Genomic DNA, 26,281 nt, shown 5'->3' with positions numbered 1-26,281 from the left:
TATTTTCTCTCTTTCCTTATTTTTTTCCTCTGCACCTCAGATTTGTTTTTGTTTTTGTTTTTTTTTTTTATTGCTTTAGTTATGTGTTTCAATCTAGTGGATTAGACACAAAATCTCTCTTAAGGAAAAAACAGCAAGGTCCTTCACCAGGGTCAATCTGAGTGTGACCACCTTATTCTCTACTCGATGTACCCTCCCCAGTGCCCAAGATCTAGCCTGGGTCCTTCTTGGCCTAGTTGTCCCCAAAGTCTACACTTCTGCCAAGACCTGCTCAAAATCACATTTAACCACTTAGTTAAACCAGATCTCAAACAGCTTTTTCCAGGGTCCAGGACATGATCTACCAACTCCTGATCTAAAGACCCCCTTTGAACTACATTCAATGTGCTAGCTCAGCCATGTCCTGCACTTCCTTCACCAGGTGAATCTGCTTCATTCCACATAGTCTTTCTAATCGTCTACATACACAATCAAATCGCAGACTTGGACCAGGACATATATCCTGCATGGCAGTCAAGCCCTTGTGTCCAACTGACTCCATTTTATCTAAGCCCTACCTAATGTTTAGGTTTAACCTTCTCAGTACATCCTGTATCCAGAAACCAAGTGGATGTTACTATCATAGTATCTCCTACTTCAGACCAGTGGCCTTTGTCAAAGCCCTATAGTTTACCAGTTGTGTGAAACTGTGCATTATCAAAATCAGGGAACTTCAGACTTTTCATATGTGAGGTGTTTATGATAACTCCTGTCTTGTAGGAATGGCTAAGTGTGTATGAGATATGTAAAATTGAAATATATATATTTTCAAGACAGGGTTTCTCTGTAGCTTTGGAGCCTGTCCTGGAACTCCCTTTGTAGACCAGATTGGCCTGGGACTCACACAGATCTGCCTGCCTCTGCCTCCCTAGTGCTGGGATTAAAGGCGTGCGCCACCACTGCTCGGCTTGTGGAAGTATATTTTAAAATATAAATTCTTGTTATGATTCATTTTCCTTTGATGATATAGTTATCATACTGTTTTTTAAAATCAGGAACTATATTAGAAATTGTATCACATTCCAGGACAAAGATAACACTATTAGATAAAGTGCTACTTAGCAAGGAAAATGTAAGTACTATTGTGATATTTCATTCGTATTTTAGTAAATACAGCTTGCCTTAACTTCAGAGAGTCAGCCTTATAGACCAGGAAGTGGTGACCCACACCTCTAATCCCAGTAGCCACATTAGCTTGCCATAGAAACCAGGCAGCAGTCCTGTTTTCCTTTAATGTCAATCCTAGAGAGGAATATATAAGACAGGAGGAAATAGCTTTCTCACTCAGTCTCATTCGGAGGATCCCTGGAGGCAGACTGCTATTTTGGACTGAGGTAGAGGTAAGAGCCAAGGGGTCGCTGTTTTGCTTTTCTGACCTTCAGGATGAACCCAATTCCTGTGTTTGGGTTTTTATTAATCATGCTACAAAGTACTATGTTTTCCTATGAAAAATCAATTTCAGTGTGAGGTCGACTTTCCTCAATTGATACAACACAATTTTTTTTTTAAATATACTGCAGGGACTCTAAAAATTTCCTCCCTTTAAGATGCCATTCCAGTTAAGCCACTTTAATTTTTATTCCTCTAACCCCTAGTGAAAATGTCTGAAAGTTGCCAAATTGCACACAGTGTAACATGATTAGTGGAACATGCTCTGGATCCCCCAGCCCATGGCAAAGAGTATCAGCACAGCGTCTTCTAGATGCCCTACCTTCCTATAAGATTCCTTCACAGATTGTGTGTGTATAGAACACTCAGGTTATTCAGTGGTCTTTACCTCCTGGCATGGAATTACAGGACACTATCTATCCCGGCCAGTTTTCCCACAAATCCCCCAAGTAAGTGTCAATGACATTTTCCCTTTCACAGTTTCGTTTCTCAATGGTGAGGGTCTGGCTCCTTCCCCCTCACTCCCACATCCTGAGCTCATCCACCTAGTTGCCGCATTTAAATTGTTTCCCACAGAAAGGATTGAAGTTTTCCAAGAACCGACTTTGCGTTAATCAAATAATTTCTATTTGATTATTTTCTTGTAAAAACCCCTTCCTAGCACTTGGGAGGCAGAGGCAGGTGAGCCTCTCAGTTCGAGGTCAACAAATTCCAGGACAGCAAAGGCTACAGAGAGAAACCCTGCCTCAAAAGAATAAAAAGCACTATTACCACCACCACCACCAACAACAAAAACTTCCTTTCGTCCATTAATTGTATTGCTTACTACATTTTCTCTATCATCTTAGCTCTCTGCCTCTAAGAGTATATGGTTAAATGATGTTTAGGGAACAAGTAAGTATATGAGTATTTGGGCCTAACTAAATATTATTTAAATCCACATTTTTAATTAAATTTTTTCCTATAATAAATTTTGATCACATCGTTTCCCCTATTCAATCTCTTCCCAGGTAGTTGAAGCAGAAACATTTATTTAACTCTTCTAATTTTATTAAATACAGAAAAAAGTTTTAATGCAAATATTAAGCACATTACACATTACCATTTTTTATTTCTCTATTTCTTACACTGAATTATTTTAAGTTAAATTTAAAGAAATGCTTATTCCAATTCTATGTTATCTTGAAGTAGATGGATTAGGTAATAAAAGCTTCTCCAATTACTTTTATAATGAAACTCTTACTTTTAACACATTAACATGTGTGAACAATACGGTTTATTTAATAAATCATATTGATAGGTAAAAAAGGACATTTGAAGAATTGAAATCAAACAAAATGCAGATAATTTTCTAAGTTGCCCACACAGAACAAGAACGCAAAGCTACTCATCACACTCCTCTAGTTAGAAACAGTCCTTCAGCACCTCTTTCAGAAACTGCCCTCTTAAAATGCAAAATCAAATCTGAAAACTTTAACTTCACTAGGTGTGGGAGGACCTGTTTGACACAGCTGTGGAACATTTAATTGCTGTGGATTAAAGTGTCACCAAGTACAACTGCAGCTCCAGCTTTTTCTTCCTCATCTTTCAAAGCCTCATCATACCAGGACTCAAAGGCACTGGGCACTGTATGGTTGATCTTAGCCCAAAACTCTAGGATTTTCATCTTGCTTGTCTCAGCATGAGATCTTGGGCCCCACAGAAATTCATAGCATGCAGGATGACTGTTGGGTACTTGACGGTACTCCAGGTATTTCAGCTTCACTAGATCTTGAGTGATAAGCTTCCTGGGCTCCCCAAAAATGAAATGCTTCTTTCCGTCATATATTTTCATCTTATTCAGGAATTCCCAGATTTTTTCCTCAGTGGCACAGTTTCCTCTCAGGGATATCACACCTAGGAGATTCATTAGCAGGCCAGTCTTGGGAAATCCCCTGCCTTTACTCACAGTGCCATTGTTGGGGAGATTCATTTTGCTAACAAGGATGTATGAATGCTTTGGAGAGGCCACTTCCTTTAAGTCTACACCAAAAACCACCTCTATGTTGAAAGAAGCTTGTCTGAGGATCTCCAAGAAGCACTTCCTGTGCTTTTTGGTGATCATCTTCAACATGTCTGCTTTCAGAATGGGTCTCTTCATTTTATACATGTGCATCATGTACTTCACCACCATGTGAACTGGACTGCTTAGAGAGCTCTGTGGGGGCTTCACAGTGGAGGCGGGGGCCTGGGAAGAATGCGGCTTTCTCTTAATTCTGTAGTTATCTCCTTCATTTGCTCTTGTAGGAGAACCAATGTTAAACTCAGTAGTAGAAAGAGCTCTCTCCGGCACCTTGGAAGTGATTTGTGGCCTACAAGCTGATTTTGTACGGGTAATAATCCTCATATAAGGAGAAGGTAGAGAGGGAGATTCTTCCTCCTCTGTTGCAGGGGCCTGAGCACTCTGGAGCTCCTGGGGTGTACCTTCAATCTCGTGGCATTTTTCTTGGCTTTGGAGCTTACTCTTCTGATCCCGAGGCATGGTGATCTTGTTCAGAGTATAAGCTAGCAAGCCAGTGATGCAGTCACCTAGAGAGAGAATGGGATTGCATCAGCACCTTCAGCATAGACACAGACACAACTCTTGGCTTTAAGGAGACCACCTTTGCAGGATTCTGTGAAAGTACCATCCTAAGAACTCAGTTGGCACTTGTTCTGATCATCCTATCCTCTGATAACCCTGTGGCACTAAATAAAGTGTGCTTTCCACTGCAGTCTGCCACCACTGCCTGGTGTGCACTGGGAATGCAAGTGATGGTGGCAGGCTTAATTCTGGTGGACCCCTTTCCTCGGGGGATAGAAGATCTCTGATCTTCAATGCCAATGACATTATCAGATCAGATTGTAAGCCGTGCCTGGGCCCCTTCCTTGTGCTGCAGTAATTTTTGGTTACTTCACCAAATGTCCTCATTCCCTTCCTTGGGCCCCTAAGATGAAATGAAAGAACACCTGAACCCTCAACACCTTCTCCAGCTAACTCAGTTCTAAAAGCTGACACGGTCTCACTGGTTGCTCTGTTAGACACTACCCTTTTTGAGGCTTTCTGTGCAAAACTTAGTGTGACAGGTTTACTGGGCCCACACAGGGCTAGAGTAACCCCATATGGGACAGATTTAGTGGGATGCTATAGATTGTGAGGATGGAATGGGTCTTTTACATCCAAAGTCAGGGTCCTAAATCCAGGTGACTCCTAGGGTATTTTTTCCCTTTCATTCTTCCAAGGTTTGGCATCGTAAGAGAAATGAGAATGACCTACATCCTGCCACCTTTGCCCAGTGTTAAGGACCTCACTATTATAGAATCCATGCTCTCCAGGTCCTCAACATATCAAGTAGAGTCAGGGATTCTTGCTGTTCTCACATGAGTAATGTAAACTCGAAATGAAGAGTCAACCTTCCTCAGTCATCATTAGAAATAATAATTTCAAGCCTCAATGAGCCAACCTCTGAAAAGATTCTCAGGTGTCACAGGAGATACAGGGATCTCTGAGACTCCCTATTTTGGAGAATGTGTCCTTTAACTCAGAGTTTCTCAACTGATTTTGCCTCCCCTCGCAGGACCAGTAGCCTACCCATTACATTCAATTTTGCTGTTTTCTGTGACTCTCCAGGCACAAATGATGGACACTTCAATCGTGGAATTCTGCCTACTGAATTATTTCTCTGTATCCTAGGATCCCTCCTTCCGCCTATATAATAAGTTCACTAGCCACAAACATCTTCCTCTTTCCTTGGTGTTTTGAGTGAAAATCCAGATACACTACAAAAGAGAACAGCTTTCTCTGGGTCCCCACAGGACTGAAAATGGAGCTGGATCTTTTGACATCTCTTTTAACGAGTGCAATGGTAGACCCAAAGATACCTCACTACACAGACTGAAGTCCCTCAGCCTCCAAAGGAAGCCATAAACTCCCCAAGAGGAGGCACTGTAGGCAAGACTTACATGGTACTCATAGCCCAAGCCTCTCATCCAAGCAGGGGGCAAAGATTTGTGAGAAGCCTTGTTTAGGGAACAATTCCTCTACTCTCATCCTCCCAAGGGCCTCTCAGCTTTACTTTTGTTTTCAACAATAACTCCCTTTACCAGAACTGGGGTCCCCACCATTGTACTCCATTAGGCTATTTGCTGTTGTTACCTTCCAGGAAGAAATGAGGAGCACTCCAAACTCCTGTTCATGGGCTTAACAGAGTGGATTCAGTGGAGCAAGAATCCTCCCTATAAGGACTCAAGGCTTCCACCTTCAAATATAGCGTTCACCTTTCTTAGTTCTTACACCAAAAGTCTAGATGTGTATAAACTAAAGGGCTAACACCCAGACCAATAGAAAACAGAGTTGCTTTTTTGATACACCCCCCCACACACAACACACCACTCCCCCATATGACAGCACTATAAATCCCTCGTGTTACTGACCTGAATCACAGACCTCCTAAAGGATGTTTTCAACTCCCTCAGTCGGCAGATAGGACCAGAGCAATCACAAACTGGCTGCCCTCTGTCTGTTAACAGGACCTAGGCAAACCACGCCTCCCTCAGTTAGCTGTTAGGACCTGTGCAAGCACATGCCTCCTAGCAACAGGGCCTAGGCAAACCACGCCCCCCTCAGTGAGCTGTTAGGACCTGTGCATTTGCACTTCTCCTTATATCCGTTCACAGGCACCCCCTGTTGGAGGTTCTTAGGTCTGACACCAGGGACTGAAAGGCCCCTCCCTAGTTTGGGGGAAACGTTCTCTCATCAGTATTCGGGGTGCCCCAGCTATACTGTTTTTGATCAGAACTTCTCTCTTGTAAATCTGGGGCTCATAACATCCTATTAGGTTACTTGTTGTGACCTTCAACACAGATCTGGGGAGGACAGCAGAAACTTACTGTGCTGACTCAGCAGAGTGGATTCTTTGTTTGTTTGTGTTTTCGAGACAGGGTTTCTCTGTAGCTTTGGAACCTGTCCTGCAACTAGCTCTGTAGACCAGGCTGGCCTCAAACTCACAGAGATCCACCTGCCTCTGCCTCCCTCCCGAGTGCTGGGATTAAAGGCGTGCACCATCACAGCTATGCAACAGAGTGGATTCTATGACTCCCGTGTCCCCCCTCCCTCATTAAGTCTTCATTTGAAAAAGGTTTTATTTATGTTAGTATTTTTAATTTAAAAATTATTTAGTTTATATCTTGTGTATGAGTGTTTTCCTGCAGGTATACGCATCATGTGCATGCATGGTCCCCAACGAGGTCAGGTGAGGGTGTAGGATACCCTGGAATGGAAGTTACACACAGTCATGAACCTCCATATGGGTCCTGGGAAACAAATCTGGGTCCTTTGCCAGAGCAACAAATGCTCTTAACTGATGTGTTATCTATCTAGCCCTTTATGGAAGTGTTCCTAAGTGCTTCATCTATGCATTCTATATCAATTCCTTTAGGCACAGACTTTTATGAGTATGTGGCGGCTTTTATTAATACTGTTAATAATAATACTGTATTGTATAATGGAAACTCCCTGAGACCTTTGGGCATATTTGAAAGAAAAGGGATTAGTGGACACAAGGAAGGTCTCTCAGGTAGGTGATGGTTCAGTCTCTTGCAGTTTTTTTAAAATACAATTTCTTATATTATAGGCTCAATGTCCTTTATTTATGGCTAGAATCCAAAGAAAAACATATAGTTATCCTCCTGATATTGGAAGGAGACAAGATTGCCAGGCAAAAATTGGAAACTTGGGGGTGGGGATGGGGTGGAGGTAAGGGGAAATGAGGAGAAAAAAGTGAGAAGGGGAGGATGGGGAGAGCTTGGGGGAATGGGACGGTTGGGATGGAGGCAGGGTGGATATGGGAGTAGGGAAGTATATATCTTAATAAAGGGAGCCATTTTAGGGTCGGCGAGAGACTTGACTCTAGAGGTGTTCCCAGCTGAGGATAGGGAACCTGAAATGGCCCTATCCTATAGCCATACTGATGAATATCTTGCATATCACCATAGAAACTTCATCTGGTGATGGATGAAGCTAGAGACAGAGACCCACACTGGAACACTGGACTGAGCTCCTAAGGTCCAAATGAGGAACAGAAGGAGGGAGAACATGAGCAAGGAAGTTAGGACCATGAGGGGTGTGCCCACACACTGAGACGGTGGGGCTGATCTAATGGGAGCTCACCAAGGCCAGCTGGATGATGGAGCATGTGATCAAACCGGAATCCCTGAATGTGGCTGACAAGGAGGGCTGACTGAGAAGCCAAGGACAATGGCACTGGGTTTTGATCCTACTGCATGTAATGACTTTGTGGGATCCTAGTCTGTTTGGATGCTCACCTTCTTAGTCCTGGATGGAGCCGGGATGACCTTGGACTTCCCACAGGACAGGGAACCCCGACTGCTCTTTGGAATGGAGAGGGAGGGGAAGGGGAATGGGGGGAGCAGGAGGGAAATGGGAGGAGGGGAGGAGGTGGAAATTTTTAATTAAATAAAAAAAAGACAATTTCTCATGTAGCCCAGACTAGCCTCAAACTCACTGACCCTAAATTCTTTATCCTCCTGCCTCTTTCTTTCCAGTACTAGGATTACACGTGTGTTTTACCACACCTACTAGGCTTTATTTTTGCTTCATTCATTTATTTGTATTCTTAGCATCCAGTTAACTGTAAAAAGGTCTCATGGCATTGTCACACATGTTATATGTTAATACTTATGAACCCCATTTCCAGGTATTAGCCACTATTCCTATTATCCTCTTTTCCCCAATTAGTCTTTCTCTTACCTTTAAGAATTTTTTAAGTATATATTTTTTCATATGAAATAATGAAGTTATTTGATTTTTGGAAAAGATTGTGGTACTTGAAATCAGGATCTCCAGTGCCATATACCTTCCTGCAAATGACATGATTTTTTTTTGAAGCCTTCAGACACCACCTGTCTATGCAATCCTATAACCCTTAAATATATTATTTATTTTTATTCATACTTCACAGTGACCAGGTACTTCTGTTTCATGTTTTTAATCATTGCACTAAGGAAGGAGAGGTAAGAGAATTTCACAGACTTTGAAGTCAGCCTGGTCTGGTAGTGTATGATGTTTTTTTCTAAAGTGAAATGAGCACGTAGAAAAAAAATCTCACCCATTTATTTTGGTGATCTTATTGCTTTCACTGGATATTATGTCCAGTAGTTTGAATACAGACTGTTTATCTGTTTTGCTGTAGAACACGGCCCTACACTTGAGCCTTATACTTCCATGATAACCTATAGCATTTACTATAACAGCGACAAGAAGAAATTCAGAAGCAGGAAGCAAATTTCAGGTTGGGAGGGGTGAAATACTGTGGGTTTTCATTATCCTATACTGTGGAGGATACTGTCACTTACTAACTGTTCAAGTTCATACATTCTCTGAGCTGCATGTTTCAAATCTGTACAACAGTTTTGGTAAACCCTATCTTCTAGTAGCCACAGAACAAGTACAAGGAATGGAAAACATTTGATATACTGACAAGCATATATTGAATCTCTCCCTTGTTCTGTCTCATGGCTGCAGATGCCAACCAAAAGATTTCCCTTACACACATACTTAAAACTTAACCTAGCCAGGATTAAAACTTTAATCCCAGCACTCTGGAGGCAGAGGCAGGTGGATTTTTGAGTTTGAGGCCAGCATGGTCTAAAGAGTGAGTTCCAGGACAGCCATGGCTAATAAACAAACAAACAGGCTAAAAACAAGAAAGACAACATAAGAAAGATAGATGGATCCCCATCTGAGAGGCCTACTTTGAAACCTTCTCAGTGTGTTAATGAAGGGCAGGGTGAGACACTTTCCTGTCCTCTCTATTAAAAAGCATATTGTCAGCTCTGTCCCTACCCAAGTTCTCTGACTTGCCTTCTGGAAGAAAAGGAGGTACCTTTCCTTTTGAAAAAAAATTATTCACTATGTGAGGCCTGTGCCTCCATGAGTCCCACTAGGAGGAAGCAATAACACTTCTTGTCAGTTATTTCAGCACAACAAAAGTCTTTCAGGTCTGAGGAAAGGACCCAAGTTCTATGAGACTATTTTACTTGTGTAACTCCGTAAGTTATACTTGGTATCACTATGTTGATACTTTTTAGGCGGTGAGCTTTCTCCCTCTTTTAAGCAGAGCCACACTTAATCTAGTCAAAAAATCTTATCTTTAAAGTCATTTCCCACTCCATAAAAGGCTAAGTTCAACCCATGTCTTGGTAGTGCCCTCCCATGGATAAAGAAGTGAGACATTATAAAGTTACTTTTTCTGCCTTGTTTGTCTTTAGGTTAATAATGTTGCTTCTCCCCCACACATACACTTTTGTTGTGCTTGGATCTTCTATCATTCTTATGTTGGTTTATCACCTTACTTCTATCAAAGCCTGAAAATTCTTTCTTGCTTGACATCACAATGCTCCCATAGTACCTTTAGATTACTCAGAATCTTAAAGGAGTATGTGAAGCAATATTGCTAGGACTGGCAATTTTGCCAGGAATATCTTGTCAGGGAATGTATGTGGAGTAGGTCTCTCTGTAACATTCTTCATATTCTGAGGTGTTGGTAATGTGGCATTCCCCTCTGTATGCTACGATACGTTTTATTACTATTGGTTATTAAGATGTTTTGGCCAATGGCTTAGTAGAGTAAAGCCAAGTGGGAAAAATAAACAGAGATATAGAGAGCAGTCGGAGTCAAAGAGATGCCGTGTAGCTGCCTAAGGAGAAGGACATGCTGGAACCTTAGTAACCTTACTGATAGGCCACAGCCTCGTGGCGATACATAGATTGATAGAAATGGCTTAATTTAAGATGTAGAGCTAGCTAGAAATATATGATCGTGATTGACCAAACAGTATTGTAATTAATAGAATTTTGTGTGATTATTCGAGTCTGGGAGGACAGGAAATGAACAGTCTTTATTTATAGAATGGCACCCACCGTCTGGGACACTGATTCACATAAGACCTGAAAAAGCTTTTTACAAAAGAGGACTTCTAGACCTACAAGAACAGGAACCAAGCACAGCTTCTTGGTAGCTGCATTTTTTCAGATAGATTCTGTTTGCTGGTGGCAAGCAGAGGAACAACTTCTTTAAGAGAAGTCTTCCTGACCCAGTGTTAGCAGAAAAAAAAAAAAGCATGGCTTCTTTAAGGAAGAATGACAGAATTAAACTACAAACTCCCTACTAGGGTCCAGGCTACTTTTCAGTTATGGAAGAACACCACTTACTATCTGAGCCATCCTCACTCCAGCTAGAATCTACCCCACATTTGGCTAGATTACAAAAGAAGATTGCTGGGGCACAGACAGAAATAAATCCACATGGACTGGCAAGACATCAAGCCCCCAATAGTACCTCAGTTGACTACTACCACAACCCTAATTCAACAGAACTATTAAGAAACAAGTTTTACATATCGCATTTATAAAAGACAGTACGGGATATTGTCAGGTGGTATACAAGTTGTATCCAAACAACCACTCGGCCACAATCCAAGGTACACATGAGAGTCAGAACTTGAGGCAAAATACCTGGAGAATACTGGGAGGTGGGCTTTACTGAAGTAAAACCAGGCCAAAATGGGTATAAGTACGTCCTTATATTTGCAGATACCTTCTCAAGGTTTCTCTTATCAGACTAGAAATAGCACAGGTTACTATAAAGAAGCCATTAAAGGAATTAGTCCCCCAATTTAGCATGCCATTGGTAATGTGGTCCAAGAAAGGCCCAGCTTTCATAACTTGAATTTCTCAATTACTGGCTACAGTCTTAGAAATAACATAGTATACTTTACCTATAGACCTCAGTGCTCTGGGCAAATAGAAAGGATGACCCAAGCCTGAAGGAAACCCTAACCAAACTAACGATATAGTTCAGTGAAGGTTGGGTGAGCGTTCTTACCTTTGTCCTCTTATGGCCTGATTTGTACCCTTATAGAGAGGGGATTTTCTCTTTTCTAATTCTTTTCAGCAGACCTCCTCCTCTCCTACCTAGACTATGAGATGTACACTCAGATGAAATTTCTAACTATTTGCTTTAGGTCCTGCAACAGGTTCTTCAGCATGTCCAGAAAACTGTGAGAAGGACCCAGTCAAGAGACTGACCTAACTTCCCACCCTTAGCAGGTGAGTGATGCTGTCTGGATTAGAAGACATCATCCAAAAACACTTGATTATCATTGGAAGAAACCACATCCCAGGGTTCTCACTATACCCACCACTATTAAGGATGCTGGGGTCACTCCCTGGATTCATCATCCCCAGCACAAGTGGGCAACAGACTCTCCTGACCTGTGGACTATCACTCATTTGGAGGATCCTTTAAAGGTAAACTCACCCAACTCCACAATTTCCAGATAAAACAACAACAAAAAAAAAATGCCTTAGTACTATCAAACCTGGATCTGCTTTCTACTACATCTCTGTCTTCATTGCCCAATTCTAGGACAAAAAAAAAAAATAGAAAGAGAGAATGAGAGAAAACAGAGAGAAAAGAAAGAGAGAGAGAAACAAAGAAACAAAGAGAAAATCCCCCATGTTAGGACAGCATTTATATTCTAACACCTGGTTAAATTAGCTCATATTTCAAATACTACTGACTTTTCTTTAAGAGGTTTTAAATGCTGCAAGTATTTTAGGCACTTGTCTTATTCCTGTTTGTAAATCCATCCAGGATATTGCTAGCCTAACCATATTTAATCTTTCAACAGGCACTCCTAAGCCTACCAGTTATAAAGATTCTTACAATTGGGGGAGAATTTCTTATAATGAAGAAGTAGATGCAATAGAATGCCATACTCCCTGAATTATTTGTACATACATACAAATGACACATGTACTAAAATATAAAACCTAGAAATTCTTACACATAGCCAAGGGACAAATCATTTGCTCCCACACTGAGGTCATCCTTAACAGGACAGGCTATATTCCTTTGCCTGAAGGATGTTTTTATACATGAACCGTATTATAATCATATTCCTGCTAACTTGTCTCACAATAACCGTTGATATTTAAGCAAACAGTTTATTATTTTCTTGACAGTTCAGGAAGAGAAAAGTCCAATAAGACAACGGTGTCAGAGACAGAGAGAGTCCCTGACTGGAGGCTGTGATGATTATATTGTCCTCCTCTCAAATCCTAAGGTTTTGGCCATCATGTTCTCTGTAATAAGCCTCCTCATTACGGCTGCATACAGTGATGGCAGCTTAGCTAGATGGCCTTTAAAATAACTAAAGGTTTAAACTATATGTCCAGCGCTATTAGTTTATTAAAGAAAAAAAAAGTACATTGACAGGCTATAATACATAACAGGGCCACTATTGACTATCTAATGGTACTGTACCATCAAGGATGCCAAGAAGTTAGGAAAATGTGTTGTTTAATCTTCCTGTCTGTAATATTACCTCATTACTTCTCTTAGGACTGGGTCAGTCAAACTCACCTTCCTCCCTTGAGTTTTGTTTTGGACCATTCCAAGGACTTTCAAACCCAAGCTGCTGACTTGGGGCTCATTGTCTGGAGGGGTTGGAGGTGTGTTTGATAAGGACATAGCAGGATTTGGGGTACCTGACAGAGAACCTGCAGTTGATCATTGTGGTGGCACCAATGAGGAGGCTGACAATCTGTTTTGTTGTCATTGTTGTTTTTGCAGGGTACTGACTACCACACAGGCATTCTGTTCCTGCAACCTGCCCTGGTGCATAGCTGCTATACTTCCCAGTCCTTTTCTTCCTGAGCAAAATTCTTCACCATGGACCAAGGTCCTTGCTGCCAGTTACTTCCCTTTAACCCTTTCCTTTATGACACTGCCTAGGAAAATTTATGCTTTTGTTTCCACAAAAAAGTGCGTTTTTTCTTCATTCAGATCCAATGGGTTATAAATATTGTCATCATTTAGAGGGGTTGGTTACAAATTATCATTGGTTAGGGTAAGAAGAAAAACTGCTACAGGTTTTTATGTGATGATTCAAATTTAGAGTTATTTCAGCTTTGATATATGTATGTTTCTGTTCTTGTTTAAAGTGTTATAGGCATACAATATTCCAGACTACTAAAGGAAACCACAAGAAGGACTTTGAAAAAAGTTTTCATGTTGTCTAAAAAAAAATTCAGGAGATTAAACAGAAAAGAAAAAAAAAGGTCTAAAATAAAAATGTCTGGCAAATCAGAGGAGCTCAGATTTAAAAAAAAAAAAGCTGAGGAGTATGGTAAGTTGTAGAAGGTCAGAGGAGGTATGAGATTTGATCATGTTATGCTAATTTTGATTATTTTCTTCATTAAAAAACAAAGCTAATGATTCACTCTAAAATGTTTGTGTTGGGAATGGGGTCATACTCTTTAAAGGAGAGAGGGGGAGAGATGATTGCCTACTGCACCCCTATACCCTGTCTTTCCTTCTCCAATCAACTTGGAAAAGGAGTTCTTTTTTATACCACTACATTACCCCCAGGCGCCCCAGGATAAGAGGTCCTGGAGGGCAGAGGGGGAGGGGTAGAGGAGACCCCACATATACACACATTAGCATTCTCAGAGGGAGGAGCTGTCAGCCTGGTATGACTCCATAGCCCTTCTATTGTGCCCTGTGGGCCAACCTGATGCTGAGGGCAGGCAGCAGCTAGTCCGTTGGCCCCTTGCTACTAACAACCTTTATAATTAGAAATTACAAAATCCTAAGTTTTCTAAAAAGCCTTTAAGGATGGTTGACCTGTTGGATTTTGTCCTTTTCACTCAGCAGACCACAGAAGATGATTGTTTCCAACTGCTCCAGGTCCTCTTCACTACTGAGGAAAGATCAGAACAGAGGCTTGGAAATTGGTTCCAGGCCCAGACGGAAGACTGGCCACCAATGCAGATTTCATAAATGTTGGGGTTCCTGTGACATGACCCAACTGGGATTTCAACACAGCATAAGGTAGGGAGATTCTGAAAGTCTACTGCCAGACTCTAATGGAGGGTCTATGGGCTGCCACGAGGTGGCCCATAAATTTATCCAAAGTGAGGTACTCCAGATGCCTAAATTAACACCAGGAACATTCCTAGAGAGGCTGATAGAAGCTTATAAAATCTATACACCCTTAGATCTGGAAGCACCAAAAAATTGGTCTATAGTCAACATGGCTTTTGCCAACCAATCAGCACCAGATATCTGCCGTAAGTTACAGGGACAAAAAGGTTTTAAAGGTAAGAGGTTGGCTAAACTCATTGCAGTTGCTGAAAAAGTATTCAATAATAGGGAGACCCCCCCCGAAACAGACAGACCAGGGCTCATCAAAGCTTTAAAAAGACAGACATGGGGGCTCAGCAAAGTCATTCTGGCTGTGTAAAGCAGTCCAGATGTCAGAAAACAGGACTGGCATTTGGAGATTCACCATGTAAAGGGAAAGGCCTAAAGCAGGGACTGCACAATAGGCCTAGTCCGCAGAAAGGCCAATGTGCCTTCTGTAGGAAGTTGGGTCATTTAAAAAAACTAAATGCCCTAAATGACAGGACTCAAAAGTAAAGGTACTAAAACAACAACAAAAAGTAACTAAAGGGGACAGGGCTCAGAGCCTCTCCTCGAGCCTTAGGTGATCCTAAAGGTGGAGGGGAAACCCATTGATTTTCTGGTGGATGCAGGAAAACAACACTCCATTCTAAAACAACCCCTAGGCAAAATGTCACCAAAACAATCTTGGGTGCAAGGGGCCACGGGGATGAACTGGTACTCATGGACTATTCAAAGATCAGTGGACATTAAAATAAGGTCGAGTAACCCACTCTTTTATGTTTAAAAGAGACTTATTTGCTATAATGGGGCCCACATCCATTTTGTTTACAGGACCCCCAAATCAGACACACATAGAGATCTGCTCCAAAATTGGCTCAAAAAAAAAAAAAAAATTCCCAAGTATGGGCAGAAACAGCTAAAGGCAAGTGCAACACCAATGCATGTCAAACATACCCAATGCCCAGAGAGGCCAAGCAGGGGATCACTCCCCATATTAAGTGCCTCAGAGACCTGGGTATCTTGGTCCCTTGCCATTTGGCCTATTTATGTGAATGACCGCCTATAGCAGCTGATGCCTTAAACACCTGCCAAGCTGCCACTAAGGGGCTGCTTAGAACTTTGGGAGACTTAGGGTATCGTGTATCAGCAAAATGGCTCAATTCAGCCAGACTGTGGAACTTACCTGGTGTACATACTCAAGGGGGGCAAAAGGTGGTTGTTAAAAGAAAGGAAAGAGATCATCCTGAAGATCTTCCAACCCAACAACTGTCACAATGTGAGAAAATTCCTAAAGTCTGCTGGGTTCTGTAGGCTCTGGATTCCTGGATTTGCTAAACTAGCTTGGCCTCCGTATGAGGCCACAAGGAGAGGGAAGACTCCCCTCCATTGAACCCCACAGATAAAAAAGGCCATCAATAAAATTAAGGTGGTTCTACTAAACATGCCTGCTTTGGCACTACCAGATGTCACCAAACCCTTCCACATGTATATGGAGAAGAAGAAGGAAATGGCGAAAGGGGTATTGATGCAAACCCTGGGTCCATGAAAAAGGCCTCCTTGCCACCAAATAATTGTAGCAACAGCTTTACTAGTTAAAGACTCACACAAGCTAACTTTGGGGCAAACTCTTAAGAATGACCACCACCCATGCTATCGAGGGGGTACTTAAACATCCTCCTAATAGATGGCTCACTAACTCTCAACTGACTCTTATTATTATTATCAGGCTTTGCTCTTGAACCCACCCAGGATCCAATACACCCAGAACAGTGCCTCTAAACACTGCCACTCTGCTCCCAGCCTCTCAACAATTGTCTAGACATTCTAAGCTATCTCCACAGGATCAGGTCAGACCTCAAGGATGTCCCTTTGTTAAGGGCTGAGGTAACATGGTATACAGATGGCAGTAGCTTCATCAAAGATGGTATCTGGGGGCAGTGGTTACAACTGAGAAAGAAGTCATATGGACCGAAAAAAAATGGTTATTAAAAAATAACGAGTAGAGTTTAGACCTCTTACAGGCCATATGGCTGCACCAAGAGATAGCTGTCATACACTGTCCTGAGCGCCAAAAACGAGAGGATCCAATCTCTAGGGGAAGCAGCTGTGCAGACAAGGCAACAAAGCAGGCTGCACTCCAGACAGCAGCCATCCTGGGGCCACACCAAAGATGATCACACCTACATTGCCAAAATTTTTAGCTGACACTGACCAAGTGCTTGAAAAAATCCACTCATGTACAAGCACTTAAAAGGAGGAAGGATGGTTCAGGACCCTGGATGAACGAATCATCCTCCCATCAGACTTTGTCACTCAACTAGTCCGACAAATACACCAAAGCACTCACTTGGGAGAAAGAAAAATGCAGGACCTCTTACAAAGAGCACATCTGGCTGGGCAGTGGTGATGCACACCTTTAATTCCAGGACTCGGGAGGCAGAGGCAGGCGGATCTCTGTGAGTTCGAGGCCAGCCTGGTCTACAAGAGCTAGCTCAAGGACAGGCTCCAAAGCTACAAGTGAAACCCTGTCTCGAAAAAAAAAAAAAAAAAAAAAAAAAGAGAATACATCTTAGGGTCTTTGACCTGCCATCTCGTCAAAAAAAAAAAAAAAAAAAAAAAAAAAAGGAGTCATACTTCACAGTGGTAAAGCCAGACCTGTATAGCTATAAATATTTGCTAGTTTTTATAGATACCTTTTCAGGATAGACTGAGACTTTCCCAACTAAGCATGAGACTGTCGCCAGGGTGGTCAAGAAGCTACTAGAAAAGATTATCCCAAGGTTTGGTCTACCTATGCTCTTGGGCTCAGATAACAGACCTGCATTTATCTCTCAGGTAACATAAAGACTAGTTAAGGCTATGGGGACCAATCAAAAAACTTCATTGTGCTCATCGTTCCCCATATTCAGGACAGGTAAGTGGGATAAACCAAACCCTAAAGGGGACCTTAACCAAATTAACCCCTGAGACTGGTGGTGACTATGTGTCTCTCCTCCCCTTTGCTCTCTACAGGGATCGCAATTCTCCTTATACCTTAGACCTGACCCCATTTGAGATCATGTATGTCAGGTCACCCCCATTCTCCCTAATCTTAGGACAGAATTACTGGCTGAATTTGATGACCAAAGATTGCTTTCCTCCATACAAGTTCTAAGTCCGTTGCAGAAACAACTCTGGCCTCAGCAGCATACAGTCTGTGAGAAGACACTGCCTCCTGTACCCCACGGATTCCAGCCTGGAGACCTGGTGATCATCCCATTCTCTCCACAGTCCAGATGACGGTTCTAAGACAGCAATACAAGCCTGCAGATGGAAACAATGCATCTCTAGGAATTGAGATGACCCACTCTCAAGGGGAAAATAAAAGAGCTGGGGAGGGGTGCAGATCAGGTTCTCCTAGTAAAAAAAACCTAAGCCTTAGTACCAGTTCACTGAAACAGGAGAGAGCTAAACAGTCCAAAAACAAACAAACAAAAACCAAAAAACCCCACAGCATTCTTATAGCTCAGCAGACACCCCATGATACCCTTCTGCAGGCTCAGCAAGCCCCATAAGCCTTTTTGCTGGCTCAGCAGGTGTCCCCAGTTTACTGATAACTAAAGATAGCTTTCCCTACCCTGCTGCTGGAAGGTCCCTAGCCACTAGGATCTCCCACCAATCAGCCCCCACACTAATCTTTCCTCCACCAATCAGTCACAGATTTAATACCTCCTCCCGGGAATTCCCCTAACTATGTTAAAGATTATAATCTTAAAAGAAGATATAATCTGGGGGTCACCATATGCCAACCCAACGTTAAAATTAATAAAGCACTCTTGTTATTGCATACATGGGCTGTTTGTCTTCTTTGGGGGGCCTCTCTCGCACCCTAACATGAACACCATCTATTGTTTCTGTCAGTGGTTCCTGCCTCCATTCTTGTACAATTCAGAGGAACATTGTTTTATTAACTATTTTGTAAATATGAGTTTTTTAATAGCTCTAGAAACATTTTTAAAGGTGGGAAAGAATCTCACTTCATCCCAGTTTTGAAGTGTAAAGAACTTGTGAAGTGGTTAAATCATTAGCTGGTTTATTTCTGGTATAACCAGAAAAGAGCAGGATACTGGATCAGGAGAGGTTGTGACTGTCTGGGGGTCACCATAACATTCTGTAGAGGAGTCTAGCTTTACATCCTACAACAAAGCATATTAAACCACAATTTGGAGTCTTACTTGTCTATTTCTTTCTGAAACATTTTCAGTTAGATCTGGTATCATGTTTCTAGTAGAACTGTTTAGTTAAAAAAAAATAACACTCCTCTCAGAACCTTAAATGTTTCTGTCATGGCAGTCCATTTTCCTAAAACTTGTGAACTATGGAACTTTTGAGTATATACAGTGTTTGGCATAAAACTGTGAATCAGTGGAATGAAGGATTATGAGATTTGATTGTTATGTGAGGTCGTAGGGAAAATTTGCCAAGTTGTAGGCTGGAACATCACTGGAGTAAGTTCAAAGAGAAACAACACATGGCTCTTTAGGGTATGTGAACACAGTGTATGACTTCAGAGTTTAGGTACATGTTTTCAGAATTGAAATGCCTGTATACTCTGCTCTTCAACTAATAAAAACTCCGTTGTGAAAGGGACAAAATACATAGGGATCATAATAGGAGCATTTTGATTTGAATCATTGCTGCCCACCCACTGGGATTACTTTTCTAAATTAATGTCTAAATTTAGATGCCACAGAGTATACAACATTTGAAATTGCAATAAAATTAACAGTCAGAAATTTTTTTTAAATGAAAACACCTTAAAATGTTTTCTGTCTAATGCCACAAAAAAACTTGCTTTTTTCTTCATTGGGAAGAGATTACCTTGCATTCTCATGCACAATGAGACCTTCTAGATTCGTCCACTGCATGGGAAGATGCTAGACTTATTTTCAATAAACATCCTCAGTAGAAAGTCTGAAGACTCCCCAAGACTGGATGCTTAACTACTGTTTAGGGAGAGCATCCACCTTTAAAAAAAAGAGTTCTGATTCACTGTGATTAAATTTCACAGGCATTCTTTAATATAAAAAAAAACAAATGCAAGTGTACATCTCTTAAGCTTGAAAAAACAAACAGTAAACCACAAATGTTCAACTTTCACTCTTGTCCATTTTCAAATATTTTACTCCCGATTTTGCTATCTCCAAGATTCTTCCTCTATTAATGCCATGTTACTTTGACATAGCACCACCAAAGCTATATGCAAAATTCCAATTTGTATTTCTAAATGTGAACATTCAACTTGACAAACAGCAGTGAAGGAACGGGCTACAAAAATTATCTGTATACATTCTAACCCCAAGTTAAAACTTTGCTAAATCCCCCAAAAGATTATCAACAACTTATTTGCAAAAAGATGAACAGACCTTTTCAATCATAAAGCAGAGGCTACCTTACACCTCACTTGTGAGTAGGACGACTTAACTTGGTCTTAGTACGTCCCTTGGCCTTGCTTTTAGTGCCAGACTTGGCTGCAGCGGCAGCTTGGGCTTTCTCTTCCTCTTCAATCAAAGCCTGCTCATAACGAGATGAGTAATCCTCACGAGTGGTTTCACTGATCTTGGCTAAAAAGTCCATCACTTTCATCTTGCTGGTTTCAGCATAGGCTCTTGGGCCCCACAGGAACTGATAGGATGGAAGATCACTGTTAGGAACCTGACGGTATACCAGGTACTTTTCCTGTACCAGATCTTCAGTGATGAGCTTCCTGACATCTCCAAAGATGAGATGTGGGACCCCATCATAGACTCCTAGCATGTTCAGGAAATGCCAGACCTCCTCCTCCGGGGCACAGTAGCCATTTAGGTAGATCACACTTAGGAGAGGGATCAGAATGCCCCTGTTGGGAACACCCAGCTCATTGCTTGTACTTCCATCATCTTTGAAATCTAGCTTGCTCACAAGCATGTAGGACTGACCATTGGGCTGGACTTCTTTCAGCTCAATGCCAAAGACCATATCCAGACGATAGGAGGCTTTCTTGAGGATCTCAGGGAAGTGTTCCTTGAACCTTTTGTTGATAACTTTGAGCATCTCTCCCCTCTTCATGGGCTGCTGCACTTTGTATTTGCAAAGCATGTACTCCACTAGCATTCCTGTCTTCCTTGATAGAAGATCCATCTTTGTGCTTCTACTGAAGAGTGGGGCCCTAAGAGAAGACCCATTTTGCTCTTCTTGGCCCTTTGCACCTTTATCAGACATTTTCTGGGCCATGCTTTCACTAGCAGTGGTGGAGAGTGCCTTACCCTGAGGGAAGCCAGCAGTAAAAGTGCTTGGTTGAGCATCTTCTGAAGCTTGATCAGAGCAGGCAATTGACTCTCCTTTTTCTGATGCCTTTGATAGAGCATCATTTAGCCCGTGGGCCTCATCTTGGGTCTGGTGACGTTTCTCTCGAGCACGGGCCTTACTCTTCTTTCCTCTGGGCATGATGGCTGTAGTCAGTAAGAGAAAGCAGTACTTTGAGCAGATGATCTTATTATCTAGATCAGAAAAATAACATACTACAAGCCCTTTTTGGCAGATTTCAAACACCTTGGATTTCCCTGACATTTCCTTTCCCATATTTTGAGTAAAACATTGCTGTGAGAATACACTGGGCTTTTGATTTCCTGACCAGCTCCCATGAATTCAGACTTAGAGGGGTGTCTGAGTACTCTTATTTCTATTCAAATCCAGAACTGTTCCACTCTCCTTGCCATAGAGAAGATGCCCATGAGCCTAGAGAAGAGCTCAGGAGGACTCACTCTACTGAAATAACTGCTTAGAGTGCTGAGAATTCTGTAATTGTCCATCAAAGGTTCTTTGGTGCCTTCAACCCTACTTCCAGTTATTTCCTAGGCTCCATGTTAAACATAGCAACACCACCTTCCTATTCACTGGGCCCTACAGTATCAGACAAAGAAATTTACCTTTGTGTTGAAAACAAGAAACACTGAAAGGGCCGGGATGGTAGCACAATCCATAATGAGCTTGCTTGGAAACCTGAGCTTGAAACCTAGACTCCATGTGTAAAAGCAAAGCAAAGAATGGTGGATTGCATTTGCAATCTCAGTGCTGGGATGGATACAGAAGGATGCCCGGAGCTCTGGAACCAGCAAAGCCAGTCTTTTTCCAGATGCAGGATATAAAAGGAGCACATCTTAAACACAAGACGGATACCTCCTAAGGAACCTTACTTAGGCCTCTGGTTTCAACAAGCACACATTCACACTGGGACACACAAATATACACACGCACTAAGAAAATACAGATTACCCACACACAAGATGTGATGGGGATGCTGAAACTCACAAGGCTAACCTTTGCCCTCTTGTGCTGACAACGCCCTGGGAACAGAGCCTGTGGCTAGTTACGACAGGTGTACATGTCCAAGTCACACTATAGAGCCTGACTTGCAGTGGCCCCGTTATTTTGGAAGTGATTCCCTCACCTCCATATATCTTCACTGATGTTAGACACTGGAGACCAAGGCTAAAGTGGACCTATAGGAGACCAAGGCTGTCCCTTCTCAGAGAACAGACTCAGAGGAGCACAGAGGGCTGTCACACTATCAGCTCCAAATTCAGGACATTTTAAATATTCCTGTGCTACGTGTTCGCTTTCAGTTTTCATTCAACCATGATGTTAGTATCCTCCCCAGACCTTTGAAGCTGACCCTGTTTCTTTGTCTGCACTCATTTGGTGAAGTTATGGAAACTGCTGTAAAGTTCCTGGCATGCACACCTCGTATCATAGTCTTCCCCGCTTCCCTCAACCACTGCTGTATTTCTTCTCTTCCTTTTCTGCTCATCCTGGTCAATTTTCCATTATCCTCTTACTTCTTCCTAACGATACAGGAGAGTATTGGCAGGAGGCTTTAACTCTTCCATGTTATTTATTTAAATTTAATAACGTCTGCTTTTGATGTCTTTGCCACTTTACCTAGGGATTCATGAATGCTAAGGAAACACTATACACCAGCTGTGCTGTCAATCCTTCCTTTCCTGATTTTTTCCTTTTTTTGTTTAAAGACAGGGTTTCTCTGTGTAATAGCCCTAGTAGTCCTGGAACCGAGAACATGCTTTGGAGAACCAGGTTGGCTTTGAACTCACAGAGATCTGCCTGACTCTGCCTCCCAAATGCTGAGATTTGTGCCATCACTGCTGGGCTCCACTTCTGATTCTTAAAAATAGTTTGGGAGAATATAAAAGTGAGGTGCATCTCTGTGAATTCGAGGTCAGTCTGCTCTACAACAGCTAGTTCCAGGACAGCTAGGACTGCTAACCAGAGAAACCTTGTCTCGAAAAAACAAACAAACAAACAAACAACAAAACCAAAAACAAAAAAACGACCAGAGATCTGGGTGGTGGCTGCTTACCCCTTTAGTCCCTCCCAGCTGTCTGGAGGAAAAGGCAGGTGGTTCTCTGTGTGTTCCAGACCGGCTTGGACAGCAGAGTGAGTAGTTCCAGGAGAGGCTCCAAAGCTACAGAGAAAAACTATCTCAAAAAAGAAAGAAAGAATAAAAGAAAGAAAGTCTCCAGTTATCTCGGGTATATTGTTCCTTAGGACCCCCATACATTGGGCATGGCTGCCAATATTAGGATTCCTCTGACTCGCAGGGAATGGGTTTGCCTACCCTAGTTAGGATTGATTCTGACTTTACAAGATGGGAGTGGCTACCACAATTAGGCTTGTCTCTGATTCCAAGGAATATGAGCAGCTACCAGAGTTAGGATTGACTCTGACTCCACGGGATAGGAGTGGCTACCACAGTTAGGCTTGTCTCTGATTCCAAGGAATAGGAGCAGCTACCAGAGTTAGGATTGACTCTGACTCCACGAGATGGGAGTGGCTACCACAGTTAGGCTTGTCTCTGATTCCAAGGAATATGAGCGGCTACCAGAGTTAGGACTGATTCTGACTCCGGATGGGAGTGGCTACAGAGATAGGCTTTCCTCTGATACCCACGGGATGGGAGTGGCTTCCAGAAGTTAGGCTTTCTTCTGACTCCCACAGGATGGGAGTGGCTATCCAAAGCCTCTGGGTATCTTCCACAGGTGGCTCTTCCTCACCACCCCGAGATGGGCGTGGCTATCTTAAACCTCTAAGTATCTCTTTCTTTTGGCACCCTGAGACCTCCTACCAGCCCGTGCTGGGCAGGAGCAAGCCCGTGCTTTTCACGTGTTTTTCCCAGATATGGGTTTTAAGTGCTATCACAAAAATTTAAGAATAATTACAGAGCCAGGCAGTGGTGTCCCAAGCCTTTAATACAGCACTTGGGAGGCTGGGGCAGGAAGATCTTTGTGAGTTCGATGCAAGCTTAGTCTACAAGAGCTAGTTCTAGAACAGGCTCCAAAGCTACAGAGAAGCCCTGTCTCTAAGGACAAAAAAAGAGAATAAGTCCAGAGCTCGCAGGAGTTGGTTCTTCATTCCACTGAACATTAACTACCGATTATGCTGGGGATCCTTTGCTGTGTACTCTGCCACAAAGAACATTAGAGCCCAGGGACAGGACAGCTCACACTGGACGTAAATTCAGTTCAAGGTTCTTGATTACCATTTAGAAGTCAAGGACTGGATTTAATTGTGACCTACGAAGCCACCATTTTCAGAATCAGAGTTACCTTCTAAGACCGGGGGTCCCCGTTTCCTCTCAGAAACACAGAAAGCTACAAGACGCCACATATTTTCCCAGGGCAAGCCTGAGTGAGAGCTAGCACAGATCCTGTGATTATTCCAGACATATTCCCCCTTGGTACACATTCAGGGTCCCTACCTTGACTGCAGACCTCTGTGAAAAGTCGCCAGCAGCCGGGCCTGAGCAGCAGAGGCGGCTTCCGTGGCAGAGGCACTAAGACCCAGCTCCTCCCCTCCTCACAGGAAGTGAGGGTAAACCATATCCGGCCAGGGGCGGGCTCTGAAGAGTGACAGCAGCGATGGGTTACTATAGAACCAGACTGCTGTGGAGGAAATTTAGAGGAGAGTCTGGTTTCCTTACTGTACTTCCCTAAGACACTAATCCTTCCCACTGCCTACACTTTTCTTGGGCTATGTCAAGCAGAGCTTAAAGCCTGAGCCTCTGAAGATCCACTTTCATGCCCCAACCACCTCGCCTTGCTTCCATCTCTGCCATATACTACCTGAACCCTCCTCCTCCTCTCCCCGATTTTACATGTCCTGCCCCAGGTTGCATGCACGTCTTCTTCTGTTTATAGCTTAATTCCCAGCTCTCACATACACTTCTCTGCTTTCCAGCAATTCCACAACACCCCCACCCCGGAGCAGGGGTGGAGTAATGAAGGGCACAACTTCTGTCTAGCAAGTCTCACCTAGGGAGAGTGAAGCTCGAGCTCCAGCCCCATATGCACCCATGACTGCCAGCTACACACGTAACCCTCCCTTGCCTCAGTCCTTTAAGAGGAAGTCTAGATTTACTACACAGGTTGACAGCTTTGTCCTGGATCTCAGAGTGCTGTGTCCCACTCTTTTCCAGAGCCAAGTAATGCCTCAGGTTCAGGTCCAGTCTCCGTAGGAAGCCACACCTTTCTGAGTCTCAGAGGAGATGATCTGGGCAAACTTTCTCACATGGTTCTCCAGGCTTGAATTTCCTGGGCCTGACAGCAGGGTCAGAGTTCTGAGCCCATACTTTCTCTTAGGAGAAAATTCCTTTCATTCCACAAAGGCTCTCTCAGCTTGTCCTTGGCTCTGAACAGGAACTCTACCTTTCAGACCTGGGGTCCTGTCCCTTCAAACCTGTTAGGGTGCTTGCAGTGACCCTGAAGGCAGAGATAAGGTATACCAGAAACACTGTCTGCCGGCTCAACTGTATGGCTTCTGGGGTTCCCGGCATCTTTTCTTCCACTGATTTTGGACCATTTGCATCAATTCAGTCCCCTCAGTACATAAAGTGGAAGTTTCATGATGCCCCAGTTAGGATCTGATTCCCTTCCCTCAAATTTCCAGCCAGAAGCATGGCTGAAGGTTTTGAGGTAGCTCTCTTTGTGTAACTGGTTTTCCTGCCTCTTCTCACCGTTGTATGGGTTAAGGCCAAGCCTCCTGATTCTTAAATGTCATGGACTTTCACTCTTGACATCCTTGTGGAGTAAAATGAGCTTTAGTGGGGCCAACACATGTGGCGGAGACAGACCGGCACGCCAACGTGGCGGACATCGGCGTGCAGATGCGGTGGAGATTGGCAGATGTGGGATAATCCAAGCATGAAACAGTGAAGCCCACACTGAGAACAGATCGTCACACTACAATTAAATCAAGTAGGTTTCTTGGGGCCTAATCTGCAGATTGGGAGGCCTTTTATTGGCGAGATCCACTGGCCTATCCCTGAAGACACTCATGGGTGGGGAGAGTGTTCTTGGCCCACGGCGGGCCACAGGAAATAGAACAGGGGCATTCCCAGACCTCCTTGACCCCTCGGTTAGTCTGTGAGGGCTGGTCCCCTCTGCTGGTGCTGCTCCTCCTCTGCTGAGACCTCTCTCTTCCTGGCCCACCCCAGCTTGCACCCAGGGGGCCCCCTTCACTCTCCCTCCCTTACACGGGGCCGGCAGGATCAACCAGTTTACCCTGTTTGGGCTCTTGGTGACCCACAGAGTGGTAGGCCTTTTGTTGGCGACATCCCTGGCGAACAGGGAGCCTGGCCCTGTTCCTGGAGACCCGTCTGAGTGGTGAGAAGGATCTTGGCCCGTGGTGGGAGACAGGAAACAGAGCAAGGGCATCTTGTAAGCGAGGCCCCTGGCCCAGCAGGGAAACCTGATCCTGCTTTAAAAGACCCATTAGATACCATCGATAGGAGGAGATGGCCAGGTGCCAAG

At 43.1% G+C, this 26,281-nt stretch overlaps 2 protein-coding genes across 2 annotated transcripts; both read right to left on the bottom strand.

The window, feature by feature from the left end:
* Window positions 1-2,950: 2,950 nt before the first annotated feature.
* Window positions 2,951-3,949, bottom strand: LOC130868392 (melanoma-associated antigen B3-like). Its single transcript, XM_057760629.1, has one exon. The coding sequence runs from the start codon at window positions 3,947-3,949 to the stop codon at window positions 2,951-2,953; it is 999 nt and encodes a 332-aa protein (XP_057616612.1).
* Window positions 3,950-19,877: 15,928 nt separating this feature from the next.
* On the bottom strand, window positions 19,878-20,903 carry LOC130868391 (melanoma-associated antigen B4-like). Its single transcript, XM_057760628.1, has one exon. It carries the CDS (start codon window positions 20,901-20,903, stop codon window positions 19,878-19,880), a length of 1,026 nt encoding a protein of 341 aa, XP_057616611.1.
* Between the last annotated feature and the right edge of the window lie 5,378 nt (window positions 20,904-26,281).

This window comes from Chionomys nivalis, chromosome X, assembly GCF_950005125.1.
Source record: "Chionomys nivalis chromosome X, mChiNiv1.1, whole genome shotgun sequence".
Classification (NCBI taxonomy): Eukaryota; Metazoa; Chordata; class Mammalia; order Rodentia; family Cricetidae; genus Chionomys; species Chionomys nivalis.
Note: the sequence above shows the minus strand (reverse complement) of the source record. Positions and strands in the feature narration are given on the sequence as shown.

What these genes read in the sequence shown, in the direction of transcription:
- LOC130868391 (XM_057760628.1), bottom strand. Translation starts at nt 20,903, where the DNA reads ATGCCCAGAGGAAAGAAGAGTAAGGCCCGTGCTCGAGAGAAACGTCAC.
- LOC130868392 (XM_057760629.1), bottom strand. Translation starts at nt 3,949, where the DNA reads ATGCCTCGGGATCAGAAGAGTAAGCTCCAAAGCCAAGAAAAATGCCAC.